The sequence below is a fragment of the Rhineura floridana genome, chromosome 18 (assembly GCF_030035675.1).
Source record: "Rhineura floridana isolate rRhiFlo1 chromosome 18, rRhiFlo1.hap2, whole genome shotgun sequence".
Classification (NCBI taxonomy): domain Eukaryota; kingdom Metazoa; phylum Chordata; class Lepidosauria; order Squamata; family Rhineuridae; genus Rhineura; species Rhineura floridana.
The window spans coordinates 4053082-4079869 of record NC_084497.1 but is presented as its reverse complement, the minus strand read 5'-3'; the positions used below and the strand labels follow the sequence as shown (position 1 = coordinate 4079869).

The following is a 26788-nucleotide window of genomic DNA, read 5'->3' as shown; positions in this document are numbered from 1 at the left end:
ACCCGTTTCAAGGTATTGTGTACGAAGCCGCTTTGGTGTACAGTTAATGAAAATCATATATATGTGAATTGACAAGAGAATTTTTTTACAAGAGGTTTCACTGCAGCAATGTTTTTATGAAAGAAAATTACAAAATGCCAACTTACTATAGAGTATCTTAAAGCGTATAAGACCTTAACTATACTCTCTATACATTAACTATACAACTATATATTGGGCACCACATGGTCTGAACCTGGAGGACAGTACCTGCCTCACTTAGCTTCTTCAAATGAAGCCCCTCTGAGCATTCCATCCTCAAAGCCGCCCTGGGCTTCAGCCGGGAGGAAGGGTGGGATATTAATCAAATAATAAAGAAACAAAATAAATAAAAGCTCTATACCTGCCACCTTGATAACAGCATTCGTATGTTGGCAGCTGATGAAGGCGGAAGCCAAAACGTTTTGTTCATAAAGAGGGAGAGAGTTTTGAAGCAACAACCAGAACTTCACCCAACCTTGCTCTGGATCCCTGTAAGATTTCTGTTGATCACGTAAAAATATACACATGTGATTAACAAAACAGAGGTTTTATACCTCTGTTTATAACGAATATATATATATGGTGTCTGTTTTCCTCCAAACAGGGTTCAGATTAAAAACAAAAATCCATGTTAAGGATACAGTGCATCTGAGCCCTGGAACAGCAGCATAAAAGCCACAGACACATTTTCATGCTGGGAACTGGGACTGGAGGATGGGATTTTGAGACGGCCCAGCAAAATTCAGGCCGGTTCTTTTATGAAGCGGAGGAAAATGCCCAGAGAGAGCCTGACATTCCTAGGGAATTCTAAGAAATCAAAACCAAAAACAGGGAAGTGCTGAAATCAGTGCAGTTTGCGATGGTTCAGTACTCCATCTTGATTCAAAATGGTGTCCAACGGTATCCACACCCAGACAAAAACCTGCTCCTCAATCTCAGGAACCATTATTATTATTATTAGTAGTAGTAGTAGTAGTAGTAGTATTCCTTCCCAGAAGGAGCCCAGATTCAGGAAAGAAATGACCAAACGCTAAAAACATCCATCAAACATCCTAAGAACGTCTTTAAAAAATATCACAAAAACAATCATCTTTTAAAAATATCTTAAGAGGTGTCTGTTTGTTTGTTTAAGTTTATTGCGGTCAAAGACCCACAGTATATACAGAGAGCAACATAAAAGGGAAATAAAATAGGAGAACAATAGAGCATTCAAACAGAATACACGTTAAAATTGCATCAAGACAGAAACTTACAAACAAGAGGGCAAAGATATCCACATTTGTTGGGAAGCATAGATAAACTTAGCTACTTGAAGGGAGATTTCCCTGTCAAAACCAGCCAGCAGGTAAGATATTGTGAGTTCTGGGGACTTATATGAACACCTTGCCAGGGGAGGGGAGAGGAATTTTTCCCTTAACAGTGAATATAAGGGGCAGCATAGGAATGAATGCTGGAGTGTTTCAATGGAACCCATACCACAGGGACAGAGGCGTTGTTCGGTTGGGAGGTTATCTGGCCTCAACAGTGCGGAATGTAGGGAATTGAATCTGGCCTTGGTAAAAGCTAATCTGAATTTAGGTACTGTAAGAAAATCTAAATAAGGAGCCAAGTTTCCGGGGTCCATTTTTAGCTTCAGAAAGAGGGGGGAGCATACGGGCTCTATCAAATGAAGATTGCAAGTCGAGGTCTCTTAGCCGGGACCGAATTTGGGCTTTTGCTAGTGTGAATGGTAGAGATGCTAGGAATTCCCCAGAGAAACCTAAATGCAGAAATTTCGCAGAGAGGTTTTTACTCCAGTTAGATGTGAAATCGTCATTCCAAAGGGCAGATATAAAGCCTGGCTGCGGATTATAGGCACGGACGGCCCAAAAATTTACAGCCATCAACCATGCCGTGCATTCCATGGATGCAAAAACGCACTCTAACCTAAGGGCTGCAGAAGCGACACATCTCGGTACGCCAAGGACCTTGCGTAGAAAAAGGGAGAGGACTGCTTCCACTGAAGAATTGAATGAATGTATCCATATAGGGGCCCCGTAGAGAATCTGGGGGATGATTTTGGCTTTGAAAACCTGGATAACAGCAGGCACATACTGCCCCCCTTTGGTAAAAAAGAAGCGTAATACACCCTTTACTGTGTTACGAGCATTCTTGATCGGCACTTTAATATGGGTTGTCCATTTCAACGTGGAATGGAATATGATTCCTAAATACCTGAAATGGGGAACCTGTTCAATTTGGTGGCCAATAATTGTCCATGGTTATTTTACGGTTAGAAAATACCAGGATTTTGGTTTTAGAGTAGTTGATATTCAATCGGTTATCACTACAGTAAAGCATGAAGGCTCGGAGCATTCGCTTGAGACCCACTTTGGAAAGGGAGAGAACAGCCGCGTCATCTGCGTACAAGAGCAGGGGGCATCTTACATCTGTGATTTTGGGGGAATGGAATTCCTGTGAAAGGCAAAATGATCTCAGATCATTTAGGTAGAGATTGAATAGCATGGGAGCTAATATGCACCCCTGTCTCACCCCCTTGTTAGAGAGGATGGAGTCGGTTAAGCCTCCCTCTCAGCCGCAACGTACACGTAGAGAGGTGCGCTGATATAAATTGTGGATCAGGAAAAGTAGCCTTTTGTCTATGTTAGTATTTGCTAACTTGCGCCATAGATTGTTTCGCGGGATTGAATCAAAAGCGGCTTTGAGGTCTACAAAGGCCACATATAGGCCATTGCCTCTTTGCTTGCTGTATTTTCCCGCCAGATGGCTTACAAGGCAGTGATCAAGAACCGAGCAGCCTTTCCTGAATCCGGCCTGCTCTTTGCCTAATATATCATGTTCCTCCATCCAGGCAACAAGTTTTACTTTCAAGTATGCAGCATATAATATGCCAATGACCGATAATAAGCTAATTGGCCTATAATTAGAGAGGTCCTCTCTATCTCCCTTCTTAAATATGGGCACAACTATTGCTTTGCTCCAAGATTCCGGAACGTGGCCGGTATTGTTGATTTTGGTAAATAGGTTGGCTAGAATAGGCGCCCACCAGTCTGGGAATTTTATCAACATTTCTGGCAGGATATTGTCAGGGCCGGGTGCCTTGTCCACCTTTAAGGCAGCAATCAGGGCTCTAATTTCTCCCTGGGGGACAGGAGGCCATGGCGGGAGAGCCAGGGGATCAAGGGGGACAAAGGGACTTTGATCCACATGTCGGACTTCCGCAAACATGTCAGTGAAGAAGCATTCCCAAGTCTGGGGGGGGGGGATTTTACAGGGTGCTATAGAATCGTTGCGGGAAGCGTTAGAAATTATGGCCCAAAAGCTTTTAGAGTCTTTGGTTCTCGAAACCCGAATTAAGTTCTCCCAGTCTTGCTGTACAGATAGCCTTTTCTTAATAGTCAGCAGGGATTTGTATTCCCTTTTGATGACATAATATTCAGCGGGAAGCTGGGGCAGGTTTTGTTGACGGTAATGCGTGTATACATTCCTCAGCTGTAATTTTAAGGCCAGACATTCCCCGTCAAACCATTTCACGTTGCATCTAAAGGTTTTTTTTGGAACAAGCTGTTCTAGAGCTGAATGGTAATTATTGGCTTTCCTTAATTTTTCCCAAATGGCCATGGCCGGCGTGGAAAAAAGGAAATTTTCAGACATAAGGGGCAGCTGTGTCGACCATCTTGTCCTTCTGCCTTTAAAATACTTGCCGCTAAGGATAGGGTTATGGTAGTTCACTAGCCTGGAGTTCTTGGGACAAACGCACTTGATAATGAGCGGTAGGTGATCGCTGTTTTGTCTATTACCTACCTGGAAGGCAGAGATCAAATTTAGTAGTTGGGGGGTGATCATTGCATAATCGATAACACTGCTTCCACGAGAGGAAATATAGGTGTATTCCACACTGGCGCCTAGATGTTCAAGGGCATTTAATATGGTCAAATTATGATTACCCGCCAAGCGAGCTAGGCATATTCCCCCATAATTGATTTTGGAGTCCTTCGAGTACCTGTTAAAGTTAGGGATGAGGTGGTCACAATTTTTGCCCCCCCATAACCTTGATGTGAAAAGAGCATTATTATTTGGTCCAATCCTCGCGTTAAAATCCCCCATGATGAGCAAATATGCTCTGGGGTGCTGCGCCTCCAGGGCTAGCAAATAATTATCAAGCTCCTCCCAAATCAGACCCGTTTTGGAACGTATATAATTGGGGGGCAGGTAGACATTGATACACAGGACCGAGAGGGCATTAAATTCTAGACACACAGCCATGGCCGTTGAATCCAAGGGTTGAAGATCTCTAACTTGAATGACCAGATCAGTGGAGATCAAGATTGCCAAACCCCCTTCTGGTCTACCTCTCCTATCTGCTACAAGCGTGGCTGGCAGGTGCCTGGAGGAAAAACCATCCAGAAAGGGTTTACAAGTTGCCCAGGTCTCTTGGAGAAATATTACATCAAAGTTGTTAAGGTAAGAAGACAACTCTGGATCGCTTTGTTTGCTGTTCCAGGAGAGGAAATGTAAAGCAGCGGAGGGTGAATGTCAGTTGGGTGCCGAAATTCTGTTTAGGTCTCCCACATCATCCCAAAAAACTGCTCCATTTATACGGCGGCCGGGATTAGTAGGTCTAGAAGCCGTTGCTTCTAGTGAGGTCAGTCTTGTCCTGTTAAGTGATCTTAGTTCCTCCTCTGATTTGGTGATGGAAAGAGCTCCTATGGCATCAGGTGAAGGAGCAGATGAGGATGTCAGTGACTCACAGCGGTCCACCTCTCTGAGTCGTTGGATCAGAAGATGCAGCTTGGAGACCAGCGCCGATCTCTCAGAAGCTGGGAGCTGGGCATAAAGCTCCGTGAGTTGGAACTCCTCTGGTTCAAGTTCCTGTAAGAGAGCAGGCATCAATAATGGCACGGCAGCGGGAGAGGATTGTGAGTTCAAAAGAACAGGGGCCTACTGGGCAGTATGCATACAGATGTAGATCCTAGAAGGATCTTCAAGAACGACCGTGCTGCCAGGGAAGCTGCGTAGATGAAATGTGACTAACGGCATTGGGGGTGCAGCGTTGGTATAGTATCTTTGTACGAATATACCCATTCCTTTTAACCCGCCCCTTGCGCTAAGGATTTGGTTGGCTACCATGCTGGAATGGCAAGTAATAATCAGGCGCCAATCCCACACGCTGTTAGAGATGTTATTCATTGACCTGATAAAGTTTGTTCGCAGTGGGGCGTGCATCGCCTGACAGAAACAGTTGTCCAAGAACGGAATACTAGGGAATAGAGGACGCCGTCCCCTGGCATTATATTTGTAACAAAACTGAGATCCTCTTGGCAGGTGATCCGTCCAAACTAGGAATAACTCAAGTGACTTTCAACCAAGTTTCTGTTCCCTTGAGTGACCAAGTCCGTAGTTTGGGTGTCATCTTGGACTCCCAACTGACGATGGAGGCACAGATAGCAGCAGTTTGTCGGACTACACTCTACCACCTGTCCCTCATTTGCAAAATCTGCCCCTACCTCCCAAAGCATCTTTTACCAACTGTAGTCAGTGCCTTGGTTCTCTCCCGTCTGGACTACTGTAATGCTTTATATGCTGGTCTCCCTTTGGGAACTTTGCATAGGCTTCAGCTTGTCCAGAATGCGGCGGCACGACTCATTAAGGGCTGCCATAGGAGGGAACACATCACCCCAATCCTTCGGGAACCTCATTGGCTCCCGATAGTGTTGCGGGTGAAGTTTAAAATACTAGCTTTAACTTATAAGTCCTTTTTTGATGCTGGTCCAATCTATTTGAAGAACAACCTCTCTCTTCTTGGAGCAGATGGGCGTACGAGGTCCTCAGCCGCTAGACTTTTTGTGGTTCCATCTATCAGAGCGGCCAGATTAAGTGGTACTAGGTCTAAAGCCTTCTCCATTGTAGCTCCCACGCTGTGGAACACCTTACCAGTTGATACTCGCGTAGCCCCTTCACTTTTCGGTTTCCGGAGGCAGTTGAAGACATGGCTTTTTGTACAGTCAGATGAATGAACATGCCACAGTTAGGTGGCTAAGGGGGTGGTCTGATTTTTGGGGTCTTATGTGAACAGTATTTTTATTATGTACCTGTTGATTTTTATTTTGATGTTGTTTTTGTATTTTTATCCCTTTGTATGTTGCCTAGAGTGTCAGGTTGTCCTGCCAGATAGGTGTCGAATAAATTTTAGATAATAATAATAATAATAATAACCAGCTTATCCGATTGCAAGGTTCCACCTTGTTGAGTGTCTTTCAATTGACTCAGGCCTTTGCTCCGAGTGGTCCCTCAGAGTAGACTCGAGATCTGCCATGTCCTTGACAGAGATGAAGCTCCGAGTATCTAACTGGGGCTCCGTCAGATGCAGCGACGATTTTCTCCGGGTAACCTGGCTGTAGGCTTTTGATGAGTCATTCTTCGTTGGAACGTCCAATTGTTTGAAGAGAGGTTTAAAGTTCATCTACATGAAGCCGTTGGGTGCGGTCATCAGGAGTTTTGGAGTGCGTTGTCATCAGTATGCTGATGACACGCAGCTCTACTTCTCTTTTTAATCCTCTTCAGGTGAGGCTGTCAATGTGCTGAACCGTTGCCTGGCCTCGATAATGGACTGGATGAGAGCTAACAAACTGAGGCTCAATCCAGACAAGACTGAGATGCTGTTGGTACGCGGTTTCCCTGATCAGACAGTGGATATATACCCTGTCCTGGACGGGGTTACACTCCCCCTAAAGGAGCGGGTTCGTAGTCTGGGAGTTCTTTTAGATCCTTCCCTGTCACTGGAGGCTCAAGTAGCCTCAGTGGCACGGAATGCATTCTACCAACTTCGGCTGGTAGCCCAGCTATGTCCCTATCTGAGCAGGGAGGACCTCACATCAGTGGTACATGCTCTGGTAACCTCGCGATTGGATTACTGCAATGCGCTCTACGTAGGGCTGCCTCTGAAGACAGTTCGGAAGCTACAGCTTGTGCAAAACGCGGCTGCCAGATTGATAACGAGGACCAAGTGGTCCGAACACAGCTTGCACTGGCTTCCAATTTGCTTCCGAGCCAGATTCAAAGTGCTGGTTTTGACCTATAAAGCCTTATACGGCGCGGGACCACAATACCTGTTGGAACGCCTCTCCCAATATGAACCTGCCCGTACACTGCGCTCGACATCAAAGGCCCTCCTCCGAGCTCCGACCCACAGAGAAGCTTGGAGGGTGGTAACAAGAACTAGGGCCTTCTCAGTGGTGGCCCCCGAACTGTGGAACAGTCTCCCCGATGAGGTGCGTTTGGGGCTGACACTGCTGTCTTTTCGGCGCCAGGTTAAAACCTTCCTCTTTTCTAGGGCTTTTAATTTAACTTAATTCAGTTTTAAAGTGTGTTGTAATTGTTTTTAGATCTTTCATTCTCTGTACTTTTGCTGTATGGTATTGTTAGGATTGAATTGAAACCCCCAGTACTTGTAAAACTATAGTTCACTTGTCCTACCAAGACCAGCTTGGGCATCACGGGAAATAGAACCAAAGTGGCCTTTATTTGACTTTTGATATAAAATGTCGGTTTATTTCCTGGTGACCTGACCCTTACCTACATTCCAGCGGCTCGCATAATAAAAGCCGGTTTAAGCTGGAAACTTCCCTACTGTGCATTTCTTGTATCACATCTATGCCTATAACCTTGCTTATTGTTACAAATGTGCCTTGCATAGAAATGTCAAAAGCTGTTCCGTTGTCCCACAAACCTTGACTTGTAAAACCCTTTGATATGTAAGCAAAGTAATATCATGTCTGTCTCCAGTTTAGGGGGCGCCCGGTTGCAGCTGGGCCTCCCCTCAATAGTTGCCTTTGTCTGTTCCTGCATAGTGCTTATCTCAAGGACATGCGAAGTATGCAGACATAGAGTCTGAGAGATAGTCTTAATGTTTCCACTTTTGTCCTTCCCCCTGTACCCCTTTACCTCCTTACATATGCCCCAAAGCTATAACAGTTAGCAATTGCTTCTTTTGTATTTTATGACGTGAGCCCGATATTGTAAACTTCGGGGTAAGCCTATATAAACACCAATAAATGAGGTTCCCATGCTGACCTGCTTCAGCTTGTAAGTATTGGGTCCCCTTTGCAAAGGAATTGTCTCGTGTTACTTGATCTCTGATAGTGGGTTCATTTGCACTCAACTCCACACTCCCGGGTGTAAGTGAGTTGGGGTTGACAGGACGACTTGCGTGTTGCGTTTGGACCTAACAGTATTATTGGATTTTATTGTATATATTTGTATTGCTTGTTGTTCACCGCCCAGAGAGCTATGCTAGTGGGGCGGTATAAAAATTTAATAAAATAAATAAATAAATAAATAATTTTTTTGGGTTGATTAGTATTTGAAGCAGAAGTGGGTTTTTTCCCCCTCATTCTGCCTCTGATTTTGCCCGTGTCTGGGCTACGGTTATGGAGCAGTTCAGATCTATAGGTAGAGTTCTCTATAAGTGTTCTTCCACCTCTTGGGGGTAGTAGTGCTTCCACCAGCGTGGTAAGTAGATTGTTTGTTTCTGAGATACATGCCTTAACTAGCTTCATTTCCTCGAGCAGAAGGGGCTGCCAGTCTTGTGGGAGATCTAAAGAGGGGGATCCGTTCTTTACGCTTTCCCTCTCAGCTGAAGTTGTAGGTTGCCCCTTGATAGGGTGATAAGAGTCAATGGTAAGGAATTCTGAGGGCAGCTCATCATTTAATGCACTCAAAGAGAAGTGTAAACCTATGTCCTGCAGTTCCTCTGCGAGGCTTTTGGCAGCTGGAAAGGACATATGCAGTTTAGCAGAGAGGGGGTGTGCTACAGTCCATTCGTTTTCCAAGCATATATTTGTGGAATTAGATAAGGGTTTCTGTGATATCGAAGGGGATAAGGCATTAATAGGGAAAAATATTCTGTAATCTTATTCTGGACACTGTTTGACACAGTAAGTCCTTCCACAGTTAGACCCATCTCCTGGAAGTTACTTCTTGTCATAACCATCTTAGCTCCGAACCCCTGAAAATATCAGAGGGGGCCGGCACAAAAGTTTGATTCAGCTGCTGCAATCAGCTAGACGTTTATTTCAGCAGCCTTCGTAAATTTTGGTGTCAAGTTTGTAAGTCCTCTGACAAAACACAGAGATGTCAGGCAGATCCCAGTAAGATTAATGGCGGATCCTCCTATGCTTGAGCGTCCATGATCAAGCATATCAGCTTACAGCTGTCTGAAGATAGAGAAGATGGAATGCGGAATTGTGCCAAAATACACCCCCGAGTCTCCCCCTTCCCTACTTCTTGTGTCTTAGGCTTTATCTGCTCATAGCAATGCTTTGTTGGTAGCTTTGGATTTTCTTGTGTCCAAATGCATAGAGAACAGACAGATGGACAGACAGACACTTTTCTAAAATGCACATGTAAAGAAGAGATAGCCAAGCCGATAGGGAGGAAGGGCAAGATATAAATCAAATAATAAACAAATAAATGAGAAGAGACTAACAAGAAACAAGAACTTATACCATCAGGCATCCTTCCCTTAACCCCAGATGAGCTGGTGAAGGTTTATGGCAGTTTATGTATAGTAGTATGTGCGTGTGTGAGAGAGAGGGAGTGGCACTCTGTACATGCTCTGGGGAGGCACTGCTTTTAATGTATTACACCTGTTCCAAGGGGGAGCCCTGGAGGAAAGAATGAAAAAAAATGAGGTGAAGTTCTTCACAACCATTCCTCCCCCCTCTATGCTTTTATGCTGGTGTCAATCCATTTCTGACTCCCTACGCTGAGAAACCATCATCAAGCTTTGGGGGGGGGCTGGATAAGTGGAGAGGACAGCATGACAGGCCCACATGGTGCTGAAGAATGAACGAAGCGCTTTTAGGTGACACTTCCCTTCCAAGTCTCTCCCCCCACTTCCCACCGCAGTCTCTGCATGCCTGCCAGCAGTTCTAATACACTAATTGGATTCTTAATGGTGGTAATTAATGGGGAAACTTCATTATGAGCTGGCGTGACATCTAGTTTCAGGGGATTTTGGGGTTTTTTGCAGGGGCAGTGGAGGGGAGATTTTGGGGGCAGAGACACAGACAAGGAGAGAAATTGGAACACAGATGGAACACAAGCAACAATAGGATTTGCAGCCTAAGCTGTTATCTCTGACAACCAGGGTCCCCAGATGGCTCTCTGTTCCCTCTGCTGGGGAGATCTCTTGGCTCTTCATAAATACCGTTTGTTAACATCCAGCCTGCTATCCGATGACCCCCTGAGAGGGCAGCCCAGAGGCCTCAGGATATATCAGATGCTCCTGTCTGGTGTCAGGGAGAGCCACCACACTTTCCAAAAACAGCATGCGAGAGTGGCCCGCCTTCCAAAGCTGCACTTCCCCGAATTTTGCAGCAATGTGCACCAAAAAAGAAAAAATGCATACACTAGGGTAAACTGTGGATATTAATTCGTATATTAGTGAAAAGAACATGCACACGGGCATTTGTTGTAAGAAAACACTGCTTGGGAAAAACGTGTATATTAGCACGTAGAAAAATGTGTCTGTTAGGAGACATTTGCAGAAAAACGGTGATGAATTTCCATGAGGACTTTTTTAAAAAAAGAGGGTGCTTTTGTTTTGTTTGTTTTTGATGTGGAATTGATGTGGAATTTGGAGAACTGAACTTGAGAGAGAGACCAAAATTGACAGATTTGCTCATCCCGAAATGGGCGTGGCTTGGCCAAAACAACATAAGGGGCCAAACGGCTAATTAGGCCTGCAGGCTGAAATAGTTTAGAGAAAATGGCTTTGCACAAATGTGTATATTTGGGGCAAAAAGGCATCCCAAATTGTGTACATTAGAAGAACTTGGTGCGAAAAGGTGGAGAAATTTTTGTGAGGACTTAAAAATAAATAAATTGCAAGCTGATGTGGAGAAGTGGACTTAAGATTGGGGGGAAAAAATGGAGAGAAAGCGTGATGGGCAGATTTGCCCATCCAATGTTGGGATGGCCCAAAAGGGGGTGCGGTCTGGGTGTGCTAGGGGAGGGCTGAGAAATGTCCTGGATTTGCTCTGGACCACATCTTTGGATTTGTAGATCAGCCACACAACAGGCCCATTAACTCACGAAGAGACTAGCTTGCCCAGAACTATTAACTTAGGAAAGGAACTTGCGCTGACCAGCTCAGCAGGTCTCTCCAATACACACTGCATCTGCAGAGGCACAGAATTATAGGCTTGGAGGGGACTCCCAGACATCATCCAGACCAACCTCCGCTGTCCCATAACAGTATCATACAAACAGTAACGTAACTCTGTCACGGTCTTACAACCAGGCGGGGCCTTACACTGGTTCAGCCTCTCTCACTGAGTGCTATTAAGCAGCTTTAGGAACATAGGAAACTGGCAGTGGCATCTCCGTGGCCAGACCTACCTGGAGATGCTGAGGATTGAACGTGGGACCTTTTGCATGCAAAGCAAAATGCCTCTGAGCTACAGCCCATCCCCAGCACACACTTTACAACACACACACAGCATTACCGCCCAGACTCTGGGCAGGAACAAACCTTGATGAGACTTGGAACAGATCTGATTACCAAGCAAATCCTGACCGGCCCGCCATTCAGTGTTCAAAGACTCTGAAGGGCTGTTTTTTTAAAAATATTTTTTAAATTTAACGTTGTTTTGTTTTAATGTATTTTAAGGTCTGTTTTTATGATGTTTTAAAGTGTTTTTAGCACTTCTGTTTGCTGCCCTGGGCTCCTGCTGGAAGGGCGGGATATAAATCAAATAATTAAATAAATAAATAAATAAAATGTGTATATCCACTTCAATCGCAGCTTTCATGACGATTTTGATTAGGCCAGCTGCTCGATAGTAGACTGGACTCCCAGGAGGGACTGAATTGCTTTTTTTTTTTTTGCATTTCTGACAAGGCCGACATTCTCTCCCTGCACGCCCCCCTCCTCCGGCTTTCATACTGTATTTCATTGCCATTCCCGCATCAGAGGGTTGAGGCCCCAACCCTTTCTCTTCCATGCTTTGATTTGCTAACCGATCACAATGGGAAAGTTGGGGGAACTGAGGAGGGAGGGATCCATTCCCCCCCCCAAAAAAAAACCAAAGAAGGTTGAGCAAGAAGGAACTTGATTTTCCCAGGTAATGAATTGCTTTCAATTGCTTTCAAAAGCACCCCGCTGTGACATTTCCTAACAGCTTCAGGCATCCCACAGGGGTACCAAACAGATGCCAGTTTTCGGATGATTAATTTCATTTCTCTCTCTCTTCACCCCCTCCCTCAATTTGCCTGCCTCCCCATCCTCCCTCTGCATCCCTCCTGCCAGGCTCTGGGATCATCTTCTCAATCGGAAAGGACAGCTGAGCCGTGTAAATGTGCAAGCCGAGGGCAGGCTCTCACCAGCAAAGTTGCAGATTTTTCTTCAAAGAAACAAACGACCAGTGAGCCATAGTTCAGCGGGGAGCACATCTGCCTTGCATGCAGAAGGTCCCAGGTCTCAATACCGGATGGCACCTCCAGGTACGGCTGCGAGAGACTCCTGTCGGAAACTCTGGAGAGATGCTGCCAATCAGTGTAGACAATACTGAGCTAAATGAACCAAGAGTCTGATTCAGTATAAGGTAGCTTCCTATTCTTAGCGTGCGGCATCCTGAAGCAATTTGAAATATATGCAAAAGCTGCATATAAATGTTGTTTATGTTATTGATTTGCTTTTGTCCCGGACCTCGGCCTCCTATCTGTACATACAACGATGAAGAAGGGGTTGGAAATATTTTAAACAAGCAAATCAGCAAGCTGCCTGATGGCGATGGGCACAAGGATGGCGTTGACAGCAAACGTCCACCATCCAGCCCCACCTCAATTCCGGATCCTGCCCTCTAAGATCACACGTCTCCTCCTGAAGATACAGAGAAGGGTCCCAGAACTTTAAGGGTACCCTCAAATCTCCTCTAGATGCGCCCACTCAGCTGCTTCGATCTGTGGAACGGGTGCTGTTACAGAGACCATGTAGGATTCACTCCGCACTTGTAAGAAATCTCTCATTTGGCGTGGCAGCACCTGCACTTTGGAACTCCCTGCTTATTGACAACAGGCAGGCGCCTTCGCTCTCCTCTTCTTGGTGCCTGCTGCAAGCTATTTTCTTCAGGCAAGCCTCTTCACAGACGTGCAGACGTTTTGACATGTGTTTTAGTCTGTTTTTAATATTGATTAATTATATTTCGATTTTTTTAAAAAAAAATACCGTTTTTAACTTTGTCTTTTATTGACCATTTTAATGTTGTTTTTTCTGAACTGCTCAGAGGTCCTATTTACAGTCAAGCGGTATTATATATATAATATAATAATTATATTATTTTCTCAGTGATGGCCTCATGCAACAGTATAGATTTAAAGCATAAAATTAGACCTGGGCATAACCATATCAGAACACACACAATGCCATCTTGTAAATTAATTCTTTTCCTTTTGGAATTTTACAATACTTATGTTTTAACATTCTTATCTTATTCCATTTTATCCTGTTTCACTGTATTTTATTATCCTGTTTATTTGGTTAGCTTTCTCCTCTGAAATTACAAGATCTGAACAGGGTGATTCGCGACAGATGCTATTGGAGGTCGTTGATTCATAGGGTCACCATAAGTTGCGATCGACTTGAAGACACATAACAACATAGAATCATAGAGTTGGAAGGGGCCTATAAGGCCATCAAGTCCAACCCCCTGCTCAGTGCAGGAATCCAAATCAAAGCATTCCCAACAGATCTCCTGAGAGTTTTATGCCTCTCTTTTTATGTTGGCCATTAGCTGTAACAACAAAGAACACACACACCAGAGATCCACAATTTGGCCCGACGCGCAACAGACATTCAAATTGGAGACACCTTTCTGTTTCAAAAGGTAGCACAGGAATAACAGAGAGAGAGGAATGGAACGGAGAAGGAAAGGCATTGAAGGATGCACAGGATTCAAAGAAAGGAAAGAGAAGAGTCTTAGGAGATTCCCCTCATTTCTTTGGTATTCTGAGCCGAGGAATGCTAATTGTTACAGACAGATGAGCCCCTCCAGCATATCAATAATTCAGCCTGGAGAAGTGGCAGAGCATGTCGGATTAATAATATATCAGACAGCTGTGCCCCTGCTCAGCCCCACAACCCGGGCACTTGACTAAAAAGACCCGCAGCTCAGCTCTGATGTGTTCTGGCGGCTTTTCCGCTCCAGTTAGCCGACCAAAGGCGACCCCGGTGGCAGTCAGCAGGACAGAAATCGTGGGGGGCACCTCAGGCTCGCAGTGGATGAGAGAGGTGAACAGGGCCTGACCTCTGCAAGAGACAACGTGCCGTTGGCTGCATCTCTCTCTTTTTTTTAAATGAATCTGTTTCTTTTCAAAACGTGAGATACAAAATCAGCAGCAGTACACTTACCTGCAACGAAAGGTATGATAAAGATATGGAATATTTTCGTGCCGTTTGCACTAGTGCACCCTCAGCGAGTTCCACTCTTGTTAATATTGATCTAAAACGAGTTACGTTTTTCTTTCCAGGGGCCCCTCTTGTTCCGACGGATTCATCCCAAGAAATCAGCCCACAAAGTGGCCGCAACTTTGATGGCTGAAGAAAAAGAAGATCCCTCTGCCCCTCCCCAGTTTTTGGCTTTTTGAATCAGGCAAGGGTGACATCTTCAAGGCAGCTGGACAGCCACCTGTCGGGGATGCTTCCAGCTGGATTCCTGCACTGAGCAGGGGGCTGGACTAGATGGCCTTATAGACCCCTTCCAACTCAACGATTTTTAAATCAGTTCCCCACATTTCTGCAGTATTTGCTGAAACTGCTGAAACTGAAGGGGACAGGGAGAAAATAACAATCCACAAGGACAGCAATCTAGCAGACCTTGTCTTTTGCTAGAATAGGGGCTTCACACCTTTTGGCCCACAGGCCCAACCCTTCAATAGTTCTCGTTTACAGTCAATACCTTCTGTACAGAAAAGGCTGACTCAGACTATCCATCATTACGGAAAGTGTTCTTTATGACCCCGCAAATCAATGGTGCATCCTCCTCTGCAAGCCAGCTCTCTCTCTCTCTCTCTCTCTCTCTCTCTCACACACACACACACACACACACACACACACACACACACACGTTGCCTTCCGCAGGGCTGCTTCTCAGGAGATTAAAAGACAGTGTTGGCTTTTTCTGCTGACTCCTCCAATCTCTGGTATACACAGCCAACCCACAGTGATTCATTTCACTGCTCACGGCTCTATGGAAGCAAGCTGCCTTTAGCTCAGCAGGGGAGGAGAATGCCCTTTGCACATGCTTAACAGCACTCTTGTCTTTAGAACAGTGCACGATTATAAGGCCCCGGTATCAGAACCGTCTCGAGTCCAAAAGGCGGAGGAATGCTCAAGCATGTGGAAAGTGCCAGGAAGAAAAATTGAATTAAACGCAAATTTCAATGGGATGGCTGTATTTTGCTTCTCATATTGTTTTGGGACAGTGCAACTTTGATAGATTTGGCTCAGCTCTACATGCAAACTGAATCAATTCTCTCTCCTATCCTTACAATCAAGCATATATATATCTATATAAAACAGTTTTGAAAGCAACAAACAGAACTTCACTCAAGCTTGCTCTGGATCCCTATAAGGATTTCGTTAATCACCTAAAAATATATATGAACGTAATTGTGATTAACCAAACCAATATATATATATTCACAACCATGAGAGCTAGGAACTTGAAATCAGAAACTGAGTTTCTCAAGAAGCCAAAACTGGCAGCCAGTACCACGTGCCGCCAATTTTGTTTGACACTTTGGCAGAATTGCAGCAGACTGCATGCTACTTAGAGATTAAAAAAAAAAAATTAAGCAGTTTAGAAATGCTTTTTATATACTGATACCAGGGTCAAAATTAAGGCCATAACAAGTGAGTTGGTATAAAGCAGCTTCCTATTTTCCCATATTATTCATCAAAATACCAAGTAAGACCCTTGGTCCATCTAGCCTAGTATTGTCTGCACTGACTGGCAGCAGCTCTGCAGGGTTTCAGTCTTTCCCAGCCCTACCTGGAGATGCTGTCGGGGATTGAACCGGGGACCTTCTGCATGCAAGGCTGATGCTCTGCCACCCTGAGTGACAGCCCTACAATATGTTAGGTGTAAATTGTGTCTGCTTGTTTGTATGTTTATAATAACAACACCTTAAAAATGACAGGAAGGTCCTTCTGGCAGCCTCAACGGTGATCCACTCAAAAGTGTTGCTCTAAATCAAATGAAACTCACATACACATATATCCAAAACACCCTACATTGTTATAACCTGTGAGAGTGGAGGCATTCAGCAATGCCGAAGCACTTTGCCCAAATTATCCCTCCAGGACCCTGACAGCCCCCTTGTGTTATTATCTCCATAATGCAGATGTGGAGACTGACAGGTGAGGGCTTACACCCTGATCACCAAGAGTCATACCTGGGTGTTGTTTTATCCCTCCCTTGGCCTCTTAGCCATTGCCTCTTAACAGCTGCCCGGCTGGCGCTCACCCATGACAGGCCCTTTTCAGTGCTGGCTCCCTGTTTGTGCAATGCCCTCCCCGGTGAGGGGAGTCTGCCTCCGTCATTGCTGACTTTTAGGAGGAATTTGAAAACATTCCTGTTTACCCAGGCATTGTATGGCTGAAGGAGACCACTCCTGGACCGAATAACGTTTTTATCTGCAACTCTTTTTAGAATGTTTTTATCTGCAACTGTTTTTAGCGTGTTTTTAACTCTTTTAAGCATGCTTTTCTTGTTTGTTTTGTTGATGTGTTTTCCACCCTGAGTGGGATACAAATTTAATAAACAAACAAGCAAACAAATAATTTTGCCCTTTCATGGGCCACAGCTCTGTCCAGTGACCTCATCTCCCTTGCATCTCAGACGCAGTGTAGTCTCCGTGTAGGAAGTGGTACCATTTTGCTGCTCTGGAAAAAAAGTGCACAGTTGCCACTGCCAAAGAGTTGGGGGGAGGGGACAGGCTGTGCTTGCAGGCATCAGGGACAGAGCAACCCCTCCCAACCTAGAAAAGGGACACCACTTTCAAGACCGCAGCCGAGAGACCAGGAGATTGCCATAATTGTGATCCCTGCCTCTTTCACCTTGAAGTGACAGGAGACGTGCCTGGCAAGATCCTCTCGTTTCTATGGAGACAGGTGTCATCCAGGAAATGGGGCTGGGATGGAGCCAGGTTGAATTGTGCAGGAGGGGGGGAGAGAGGGGGGGAGAGAGGGGGGAGAGGGAGAGGGAGAAGTGAGGCAAACAGCTGCTCTTGGGTAAAAATAAGACAAGTTGGCACAACCTGGCACATTATGTTCATCTTTTTTTCTTTTTTTTGGCCTGCTGCGGTATGAGAATTGTTCCAGTAATATAGCACCTGTTTCAGACACCAAAGAGACCATTCAGAAATTATTGTACGTGCAGTCTCTCTCCATTCCTCCCCCCCATCAAATTTCTGAAGCTGCGATGACTCTGGTTCCTCCTTGGGGAGGTTGCAGATAATTTTTAAAAGAGCCAGAGATGTCACAATGGCACCAAAGCCACCACTCCTCTTCAAGAACGGAAACTGCCGGCTCAGAGCATGGGCCCAGTTTGCTGGGGATCCCATCCCACCCAGAGCGGGCAGGAGCCAGGCTAAGACCTTTCTGTTGGCCAAAGCCGTTGGTCAATTAATTGTGGCCTCCTGTGGTGGCGTTCATCTTTTCTTGGGGTGAGGGAGACTTGCTGTATGAGCATTTTATGGATTTTGTATTGTCTCTGTTTTACTTTTTTTGGTTTTAATTTGCTTTTATGTGTTGTGTTTTATTTTGTCAAGTCGCTTTGAGACTTTTTAATTGGATAAAGTGACTGATTTACCATCATCAACTACTACTTTGATTGGCAACTGTCCTGCAGGGACTCTTTCCTATCACCAGCTAACAGGTCCTTTAAAAAAAAAAACCGCAAAAGGCCAAGGATTGAACCTGGGACCTCTACCACTGAGCTATGGCCTTCTTGGTAACAAAGGGACAAGCAAGGGTCATGTGGACTGAAAGGTTTAATGCAAAGGGGGGAAATATTGCACCAGAACACAGGACAAACAGAGGGAACAGTCCCCCACACTAGACGCCCGAGTAAACATGTGACAAAGATGGCAAGAATAGATGGGGAAAGGGAGAGAGGGAGACAGCTAACTACCCAGTTGAGGACACCGGAAGCCTCAGACTTGGGCTGGAAATTGATATTATAGTGGCTGTATGGCCAACATCCAAATCAGCAGCCCCCAAATCTCCTCTGCACCATAAAGGTTTAGGAAAACAAATGCCATATCCCTTCATTGCACAGAAAGCTTCCTTCTCCTTCCTACTCCATTTCATTGCATTGAAAGCTTCCTTCTCCTTCCTACTCCATTTCATTGCATTTAAGCTTCCTTCTCCTTCCTACTCCATTTCACTGCGTTGAAAGCTTCCTTCTCCTTCCTACTCCATTTCATTGCACAGAAAGCTTCCTTCTCCTTCCTACTCCATTTCATTGCACAGAAAGCTTCCTTCTCCTTCCTACTCCATTTCATTGCATTGAAAGCTTCTTTCTCCTTCCTACTCCATTTCATTGCATTGAACGTTTCCTTCTCCTTCCTACTCCATTTCATTGCATTGAAAGCTTCTTTCTCCTTCCTACTCCATTTCATTGCATTGAAAGCTTCTTTCTCCTTCCTACTCCATTTCATTGCGTTGAACGTTTCCTTCTCCTTCCTACTCCATTTCATTGCATTGAAAGCTTCTTTCTCCTTCCTACTCCATTTCATTGCATTGAAAGCTTCTTTCTCCTTCCTACTCCATTTCATTGCGTTGAACGTTTCCTTCTCCTTCCTACTCCATTGCATTGAAAGCTTCTTTCTCCTTCCTACTCCATTTCATTGCATTGAAAGCTTCCTCCCCTTCCTACTCCATTTCACTGCGTTGAACGTTTCCTTCTCCTTCCTACTCCATTTCATTGCGTTGAAAGCGTCCTCCCCCTTCCTACTCCATTTCATTGGCTGCTTCCAAGTCCTGCATGAAATGGTTGGACGGCTTTGGTTTGGAGGAGTGGTTTGCAGTCAACCCCTCTTTCCCAGAAAACTCTGGGAATGGTCGCTCTGTAAGGGGGAAAAGGGGTCTCCTAAGGACTCTCAGCACCCTTCCCAAACTACAGCTCCCAGGATTTTTGGCAAAGGGGGGAAGCCATGACTGTTTAAAGTGATACAATGCTGCATTACATGTATAGTGCAGATGGGGCCAATGATTCTACATATGATGTCAGACTGGTGTCATGGTGTCATCATGTCGCAGAATTTGGCCATACCAAAAGTTACAAAGGGAGATGAGATGGGAGGGCATTGTGGTGGGGTGGCAATTACACAATGGAACTATTGCGTCGTTTGAGCCCACTCCTGGGTGGAAATGGACAGAAGCTCTGGGACCTCGGTTTCCCCCGCAACCTTGACTCAAAACACTGCAGAAGAACTCGGATGCTCTGGCAAATTCAGACAAACCTAAGCAGGATTCATGAGGAGCTGCTGGGATGCACATCATCCCTTGGGCAAGATATGCATGGGGGTCTCAGAATGCACATTTTCTCCCCTCCCCCAAAGCAGAATCTTTGAAATCAAAAACAGGAGAGCAGACTAGATGCTTCTGTCTAACCTCCTGGGGAAAGCTCAGTCCCTCTCGGCCACTCAAGACAAACAAGGTAAGCTTTGCAAGACCAGAGCTGTTAGAGCATCCAAGGAGCTTTGCCGGTTCCCCGGCAAGTTAGGGGGAAGACCAGCTGCCCCAGGAGAGCCCTCCCCCACTTCTGGAGATGTCGCCCACAAAAAGCGATGGCCATGGGACGTGGGTGCCGTGAGGGAAGGTTGTCTGAAGCGGCACTGTTATAATGCCTTAAAAGCAGGTGAGAGCAAAAGTGCATGCTGCCCGTTCCAAGGCGAGAACGGGGAGGCATTGTCTGTTGGCTCCCGCAGCTAGGCGCCTTCTGCCATCCAGACAATCGTCAGGCCAGTCTCTTTGGATCAAATTAAAAAAAAGAAGAAGCCCCTTCCCTTCCACAGACAGCGTTCACATTACAGAGTCTGAACGGCAACCGGATACAACAAGGAGAGGTGCTCGGCTCCCTTGATGGGCAGCTCTTGGGCTGTGTAGTGATGAATGACTTCCGGGATGCTGTCGAAAGGGGCGCTGTTTTGTCCCAAGACATACTTCTTGTCCTTTGTCCGGGTGAACTTCATATGCATAAAGCCTTGACTGCTCCTGTGGCAGGAAGAGAGGGGGAATATGAGAGTCTGTAGCCCACATTCACCACATTCATCATCTGTGGATCTCAGATTTTGTTTTGTGTGGGAGTAGTCCTCATGGTTTTGAAAGTTTAAAAAAAAATGTAGGAAAGCCCCTCTCCCCTACCTGGCGATGTCAGAGACAGAACCTGGGTTTTTTTGCAAGCAATGGGAGGTCTGCCTGGCGCCTTCAATGACATCTTTTTGGGGGCAGGTAAAGACTTATCTTTTCCTCCAGACATCTGATAGGCTGAGGTGACGTGTTTGCATTAGCTGCCAAAGCTTTCTGTGGCTGTATTGGGGTGCATGCATGTTTTGGTTATATTTTGTGTGTGTGTGATTATATTTTGTTTTTAAGGTGCGGTATATTTACTTTTGCTTTTAACAGTGTTGGAAGCCACTCGGAGGTAACTAGCGACTAATAAATCCAATTAACAACAACTGGGACAAGCCAGGAGTTCCCAAACTTGCCTCTCGCCCCCATGGACCGCTTGAAAACTGCTGATGGTCCTAGAGGACCACTTCAAGACTTTGCTGTCCGGTCGTAGCAATTATAATACACAGCGCTAGATGCTGTATGGTGTTTTTCTTTAATTGTCTTTTTATTGCATCCCACAGACCTCACATTGTAAGGCAATAAAATAGAATGTGGGAAATAAAAGAAGCAATAAAAAATAAATGGATATTTAATTCAGACATGCCGCAGACCACCTGAACGATGCTCACAGGCCACCGGTGGCCTGCAGGCCGCAGTTTGAGAACCCCTGGTCTAAGTGAACGTTAGCCAGTGATGTTCTCTTCTCAGAGAAGGCAGCAAGCGACTTTTCTTTGTCAAAGGAAGAAGGGATGGGTGGATCAGAAAGGCAGAGAGGGAACCAGCGCTCGAGGGAGCAGGCTGTTTAAAGGTTACGGGTTTGACAGAGCGGCTAGGAGATGAAAGGCCAGGCAGTGGCAGCCGATGCGGCTTGGTGTGATCAAAGAGCTGGAGGCCTTGTAAGGGAGGGGGGCAGGGAGCAGAACGTGAAGCTCCAGCCCTTTTGATGCAGATTATAACTCACCCGTCACTTTTTCTCTTTTCCTGGCGCAGCCTTGTGGGGGTTCATCCTGATGGAATAAGGCACCGCATAATCGCAATGGAGTGGGGTGGTGGAATGAAATCTGACACAGGGGCTGAACTGCATCCTGGATCTGCTAGGATGAAGGTCAGCTTTAGGGATGCTTTGAGAGTTTTGTTCTTGGCCGATCCCAAGAGGGACTGACCTGGGCGAACGGGTTACATGCAACGTCAGTCCCACTTGGAGTAGACCCACAGGGTTGCATTCAACTAAGCCCTACTCAGAGCAGACGCACTGAAAGGAGATGCTGGGGATCAAACCTGGGAGCTTCGGCGTGCAAAGGAAATGCTCTGCCACAGAGCTACGGCCCTTCCCTGGGAAGGGTGTTCCACCAACAGGGAGCCACCACCAAAAACGCCCGTTCAGATAGACCAGTTGCCTCTTCTGGATGGAGTAGCACTCCCTCCGAATGAGCAGGTACATAGCTTGGGGGTATTCCTGGATACATCTTTGTTATAGAAGCCCACATGACCTCGGTGGCGAAGAGTGCCTTCTACCCAAGAAGAGCCTGGCTGCTGGATCAGGCCCAAGGCCCCTTTAGTCTAGTACTGGAGCCACTTCCTTGTTAGGAACTACCCATGGTGCTGAAATGACCCGGAGCAACTTTTTCACTAGGAGCTATCCTTGGTGCTGAAACTACATAACCTGCTCCATGTGGTCCTCCACTGCATCAGAACAGAATAACATAAGAGCCCTGCTGGGTCAGGCCAGTGGCCCATCTAGTGGCACATCCTCTTCTCACAGTGGCCAAACAGATGCCCATTAAGAGAAGCCCGCAAGCAGGATCTGAGTGCAACAGCAAATTTCTCCTCCTGTGGTCTCCAGCGGCTGGTATTCTGAATTATACTGTCTCCAACAGTGGAGGGAGGGGGGAGAGAGAGAGATGGAGTTTGTGACTGGGCCAAGGTCAGCCAGTAAGCTTTGCAGTAGAGGAGGAATTTGAGCGCAGGGTGTGTATGTGTCCTAAGACTGCAGCTAGTGCTTGCATCAGCCAATGCCACCCCCACAGAAGGATCAGGCTTGTATGCTCACTGTTGATACATGCTGAGCCAATGTTAACCCATATGGTGACCCAAAGCGATGAATAGTTTACCATGCTCATGTGCCGATCAGAGACACACATGTTCCCAGCACTCTCTGATTGTGGAGCTGGCTATCAAATATTCATCCCGGCGCAGGGAGGTGCGAGAGACGAAAGGTTTACTTGTCCTCAAGCTGGGTGCCTCTGGAGCATCCCATAATAGCAAGACAACCCTTTTGTCCTTTCTGCCTTGCATGTCCCAAGATTGCTGGCTCAGCAGTGTGGCTATAACTTGGCTCCTCTGGGGAGATTCGAGAGACAGGCGGCTCATCGGAATCAGCAGGGTGGGTTACTTAGTTTTGAAAGGGAAAAGGGAGAAAATAGGTTCGGGGGCTCAGTTGTGATGGAGAACCACGCCACCTGTCGTGGAGGCTCTTTTGGCTAACCCAGGCCTGGGGAACCTCCAGCTCATAAGCCAAATTAAGCCCTCCTCGGCAGTGGGGATTGGTGGCTCTAATGTCAGTGGAGCAGTGAATCTGCTCTGGGTTTCCATCTGAGCTTTTGCAGAGCTGTCCAAGGTGCTGAAATCTATTCCCAGAATCTATTCCCTTCCGTACTATATTTAAACCTAGGGAAGGGCCAAAGCTCAGTGGTTAGAGATTCTGCCTTGCATGCAGAAGGTCCCAGGTTCAATCCCCAATGGCATCTCCAGGTAGGGCTGATAGAGGCTCCCTGCCTGAAATGCTGGAGAGATGCTGCCAGTCAGTGCACGTTGTGTAGCAGTTGGAGTGTCGGTCTGGGGCTAAGGAGAGACCAGAGTTCAAATCCCCACGCAGCCGTGAAGCTCACTGGGTGACCTCAGGGGCCAGCCACTGTCTCTCAGCCTAAACTACCTCAAAGGGTTGTTGTGAGGATAAAATCAGGACAAGGGGAGCCACGTTTGCATGCCACCTTGAACTCCTTGGAGGAAAAGTGAGGGATAAATGAAATAATAAATTAATGGATGAACAGATCAAGAAACACTGGTTTCTGTTAGGTGTCCCACCGTTTAGCTCCACTGGCTGTGCGCTTTAAGATCCTGGGCAGAGAAGGAAAAGTCCTCTTACCTGAGGGACAGGGAGTAGTCATTGCGGCTGGTCTTGCTGTTCCGTACCAAGTAGCTGCCTTCTTTGCAGAGGGTCAGGAGGGACTCCGCGTCAGCTCTGCTGACTGTGCCATGAAACCACCTGTAGGGAGCGGGGTGGAAAAGCCCACTAGGATCACTTCTTGCAAATTCTCATCCCTTGCATTTATTAACTTGGAGCGATGGCTCACCCAGACATCCCTTTATCAGCCAAAGCAAGGCTTTTTGCTTCTGCCCAACAGCCACAGAATCATTCAACTGGGAAAGGGCCCTTAGAGGTCATCTAATCCAGCCTCCTGGTCAATGCAGAAATCTGCAAGACAGGAGGCAATCCAGCATCCTGGAGATAGGGCCGTCCGAGCCCCTGTTTAAATACTGGGGAACGAGACCTCTTCCATCTCCTGAGGCAGGCTGTTCCACTGTCTAACAGTTATCTTCATCTTTCCATTTGTGATTAGCTTTCATTTGTTTGAAAGAGCATTTCTGTAAATTAAAAATCCTGTTGAGTATTTAACGCAGACATGCCACGGACTATCTGAACAAAGTTCATGGACCAAAATTTGGGAGCTCTGAGTTAGGAGAAACTTCCCAACAATAGGAGGTGTTTGAGAGCGGAATGGACCGCCTCCAGAGGTAAGCCCTGGAGACATTTAAAGCAGAGGTTGGGCAAACTATCTGCCAGCGATGGAGCTTCAGAAATATTCCTGAATTGAGCAGTGGGTTGGGCCAGGAGGAGGCCATGGCGGCGCACAAGTGACAAAGTGCTAAAATCATCTTAAAGACATCTTAAAAGCAAAACATCTTTTAAAAACGTCTTAATAACAAAATATCTTTAAAAACAGTTCCAGCACAGATGCAGGCTGGGATGAGGTCTCTGCTTAAAAGGCTTGTTGGAAGAGGAAGGTCTTCAGTAGGCGCCAAACAGACAACAGAGATGGCACCTGTCTAATATTTAAGGGGAGGGAATTCCAAAGGGTCAGGGCCACCACAAAAATTCCGCACTCACAGTGCCAATAGCAAATGTCCTTCTGCACCAAAACAAAACCATCCCAGCAACAACATTTGGGTGTGATCTTCATCAAGACCACGGCAGAGGAAGAAAGGATGCAAAAGGATCCAAAACTGTGGTCTCGATTCAGACTGTACAAACCAACAAGCACCACACACAAGGGCAAGCGCAAAGACACACTGAACGGGAGCGGCTGTCTGGCCGCAAAGGCTCGGAATGAAATTTGGTCCTCCCATTCAAGGACGAGGCAGTTGTGTTTATGGAGCCTTTAAATAACGTGTGACCACAGCCCAGATGGTTTACGGCCTTGCGACATCCTTCTCCACAACAGCCCTGGAAGGTAGGCTCACTAATGTTTTCTTTCGACATTTTTTCAGGAACTTAGCAAAAGGAAAGACGGATTTCTCATGATTGCAACAAATGAGAGACTCCTAATGCTAAGTAGGTTTCTTTTTGCGGGGAGGATATTGATTAGAGATTTCAACCCCACCCTCTGTGCCCGTCAGCTGTTGCTTTTTCTGCGGCTGTACATAGACAATTTACTGACATGCAGCATTTTCGATAATTTGGTCAATAGCGGCTAACTGGGAACATTACAAAATAAATCAAAGCATCAACAATCCAAGGAAACAATCCAAGGAAAATAATAATTAGTATTTATGATTAGTCAATAACGCTCAGAGGATCATTCATACTTTGATGGGAAGGGGGGAGGGAACAAAAAATTGTTTTATTGCAATAATGTGAAAACCCTAATAAGCTATACATCAAAAAAGGTGTTTTACACAGAGCAGCCTCAGTCTACAAAGCAACTTCAGCAGGGCGCAAGAACTTCGGTAAGCACAGCAGTGTGATTTTTGGCTTTGCCTCTTTGAACTACAGCACACACACTCTTCCCCTGATGAAACATCCCAAATTGCTTTTGAAACAATTCCAGGGAGAGCAGAGAAAAGGCACAGGACTGACTGAAGAATTCCACTTCCTAAGAACCTTTTCTCTCTTTTTTAAATCAAGTTTCTAGTCCTCAAGGATGGGCACAGATATGCTTAAAACTGTTTGCGGGCTATGCTTGTTGAAAGGCAAAAGCCAGAGGGGTTGGCTAAAAAGATTTCCAGAAGTCAGGGGGCAAGAGTTCACTTCTCGCCCCTTCCTAGGTTCAAACAAAACTGCATGAATTATGCAAATTGCGCCAATGCATGCATAGTTTCTGCATAATCATTACTAGGCAAAATGGGATCTCCTGGTCTGCACTTCCTTGCCGGTAATATTTTCTGACTCCCCATTGTTTAACAACATAAAATACTTCCCCACCCTCTAAACTAGGCAGTGCTAATTCCCTACTCAGATGCAGATTTTTACATGTCGGTCCATACTCTCTGGGCTTGGATCCAACATTAGTCATACTCAAAGTAGACTCACTGAAATTAAAAGGCGACTGCTTACTCACTGAGCCACAATTCCCAGAGTTCCCTGGGAAGAGGGACTGACTGTTAAACCACTCTGGGAAGTGTAGCTCTGTGAGGGGGAATGGGGGGTCTCCTAACACCCAGCACCCCTCACAAACTACAGTTTCCAGGATTCTTTGGTGGTGGTGGTGGGAAGCAGTGACTGTTTCAAAGTGGAATGATACTGCTTTAAATGCATAGTGCAGACGAGGCCTCAGATGCATCCACAATACAGTAACACCAATCACTTCTGTTTCGCTTGTTCCATAAAAAGAAATTCTCTGTCCAAGTAAGCAGCGGTGGAAGTTGAGAGCTTTGGCACAGAGCCCAGTTCTGGTTTAAGTTTCCACTTGTAGTCTAGAAGAAACAACCCCCTCTATATTTTTATGTTTTTTTAAAAAGCCTGCAGGAGAAAGAGCTCTGTTCTAGTCAAAAGCTTGCACATGACACGGTGAACCTTGGTTTGCTTCAAACACTGTCCTCACATTCTCTCCCTTCCCTCAAACTTTGCTCCCTCAACTCTGGCTGTGTACACACCACACATTTAAATCACACATCCCCCTCCCCACCAAGAATTCTGTAGTTTACCCCTCACAGGGCCATTCCCAACAAACTACAGTTCCCAGGATTCTTTGGGGAAAGTCATGCGCTTTAAATGGATGATGTGTTAAAGCACATCAATACCACTTTAACAGTCATGGTTTCCCCCAGGGAATCCTAGTAACTGTAGTTCACCCCTCACAGAGC

General features: G+C 45.9%; 1 protein-coding gene across 4 annotated transcripts in view; it reads right to left on the bottom strand.

Moving 5' to 3' along the window:
- Positions 1-18095: 18095 nt before the first annotated feature.
- SHD (Src homology 2 domain containing transforming protein D) overlaps positions 18096-26788 on the bottom strand; it is a 42477-nt gene continuing 33784 nt past the window's right edge. For all 4 annotated transcript variants that reach the window (XM_061601362.1, XM_061601364.1, XM_061601365.1 and 1 more), the window contains 2 exons: positions 23571-23690; positions 18096-20305 (listed from right to left, as the gene is read on the bottom strand). In XM_061601362.1, the coding sequence (XP_061457346.1) occupies positions 20119-20305; positions 23571-23690 (307 nt within the window). In that variant the 3' untranslated portion in view covers positions 18096-20118. The remainder of the gene's footprint in view (positions 20306-23570; positions 23691-26788) is intronic.